Genomic DNA, 1,734 nt, shown 5'->3' on the forward strand with positions numbered 1-1,734 from the left:
TTATTATTATTATTATTATTATTATTATTATTATTATTTTTATTATTATTATTATTATTATTATTATTATTATTATTATTATTATTATTATTATTATTATTATTATTATTATTATTATTATTATTATTATTAAACATAGAAGCAATTGCATTTATACAACTAACTTCTCCGTGGATGAATTCTGTTCTCTGGCAATATCGGGACAAACGTGTGACCTACATATTAGCTCACCTTCTTGTCTTTGCCTTCTCTTGCCAAGGGGTCTCGCTCCTCAGAACAAGCCAGAGCTTCAAAAAGTCATGGAGAGACGAAAAAGAGACCAGGTTTTCAAGCAGAAAGAAGAGGAGGCCCAGAAGAAGAAGTCAGACTTGGAAATAGAGCTTCTCAAGCGACAACAGAAATTGGAACAAGTAAGAGGGGGAAAAAGAAGATATTTATCTATAGGTAGCCCTCGACTTCCAGCCCCACGTTGCTAAGCAAGACATTGGTTAAGTGAGTTTTGCCCCATTTTATGACCTTTCTTGCCACAGGTATTAAGTGGATCACTGCACTTGTTAAGTTAGTAACACAGTTGTTGAGAGAATCCGGCTTCCCCATGGATTGCTTGTCAGAAGGGGATCATATGATCCCAGGACGCTGCGACCGTCATAAATAGGAGTCAGTTTCCAAACATTTGAATTTTGATCACGTGACCATGGGGGGGATGCTGCAACGGCCATAAGTGTGAAAAACGGCCACTTTTTTCAGTGCTGTTCTAATTTTGAACTGTCACTAAACGAACTTGTAATAAGTCGAGGACTGCTTGTATTGATCTTGATTCCGGAAGGGACCTCCTGAATTAGGGACCTCAAAATAGTTCTAAATTCTTTCAGAACCCAAAGGGAAGACATAATAGAAGGCAGGTTGGGTTAGTTCCAGTAGGTTTAAGCTTTGTTAGGATGAGGGTCACAGCAGGTAACATGGTCAGCCACTCTCCTACAGAGGCGAGTTCAGAAATAGTTTTTCTCCTTGAGAAACCGGGTTAGATTGGAGAAGTGAATAACTCCTCCATTTCATACGTTGCTCTCTAAGCAGTGTTTTCCAGGGCTTTTACTTTTAACTTCTGAGAAGTACGAGGGTGTTCGTTGAGAGTATTTCCCATCTGTGCTGGATCAATGTAACCCTGACTACAGCATATAGATCTGTATGTTAGAATGTTTGGCATTTATAGGGTTAAGCGCTGTCTCCTTAAGAGATGGCTTATGGGTAATGTAGTTTAGCTAGTCAGCTATCCCATGTTAACAGGTCAGTAGGAGGAGCTACTAAGTTCATCACAGGATATCCTGGCTACGTGCCAGTTTGGAATGCCTTTGTCTGAGATAAGCATGGGACCACCGCAGGACACACAGGGTCCCATTCCACGTTAGAAGTTGATATGGAGGACTTATTGATTTCTTACCTATAAGGATGAACAGATATGCAATATCCAGAAGAAACTACTAATACCTGCAAGTATACCTGAATAAATATCTGTTTTACAATCATATTTATTGAGCCATCTGTCTGATCTTGAATTGCAAAGCATCTTAGTTCAGGATCAGAACACCATCCCTTCCTTATCTTTTTTAAAAAACCAAAAAAATCTCTTTTCTTTCTAGCTCGAACTTGACAAGCAGAAGATCCAGGAGGAACAAGAAAACGCCCCCGAGTTTGTGAAGGTGAAGGGCAACTTGAGAAGAACGGCCCAGGAATCCT

At 39.3% G+C, this 1,734-nt stretch overlaps 1 protein-coding gene across 1 annotated transcript in view; it reads left to right on the forward strand.

Moving 5' to 3' along the window:
* Positions 1-1,734, forward strand: part of FAM107B (family with sequence similarity 107 member B) — a 7,469-nt gene that overhangs the window by 5,284 nt on the left and 451 nt on the right. The window contains exon 2 of the mRNA XM_015815485.1: positions 260-410. Coding sequence (XP_015670971.1) covers positions 260-410 — 151 coding nt within the window. The remainder of the gene's footprint in view (positions 1-259; positions 411-1,734) is intronic.

This window comes from Protobothrops mucrosquamatus, unplaced genomic scaffold, assembly GCF_001527695.2.
Source record: "Protobothrops mucrosquamatus isolate PMUCROS unplaced genomic scaffold, P.Mucros_1.0 scaffold_101, whole genome shotgun sequence".
Taxonomy (NCBI): domain Eukaryota; kingdom Metazoa; phylum Chordata; class Lepidosauria; order Squamata; family Viperidae; genus Protobothrops; species Protobothrops mucrosquamatus.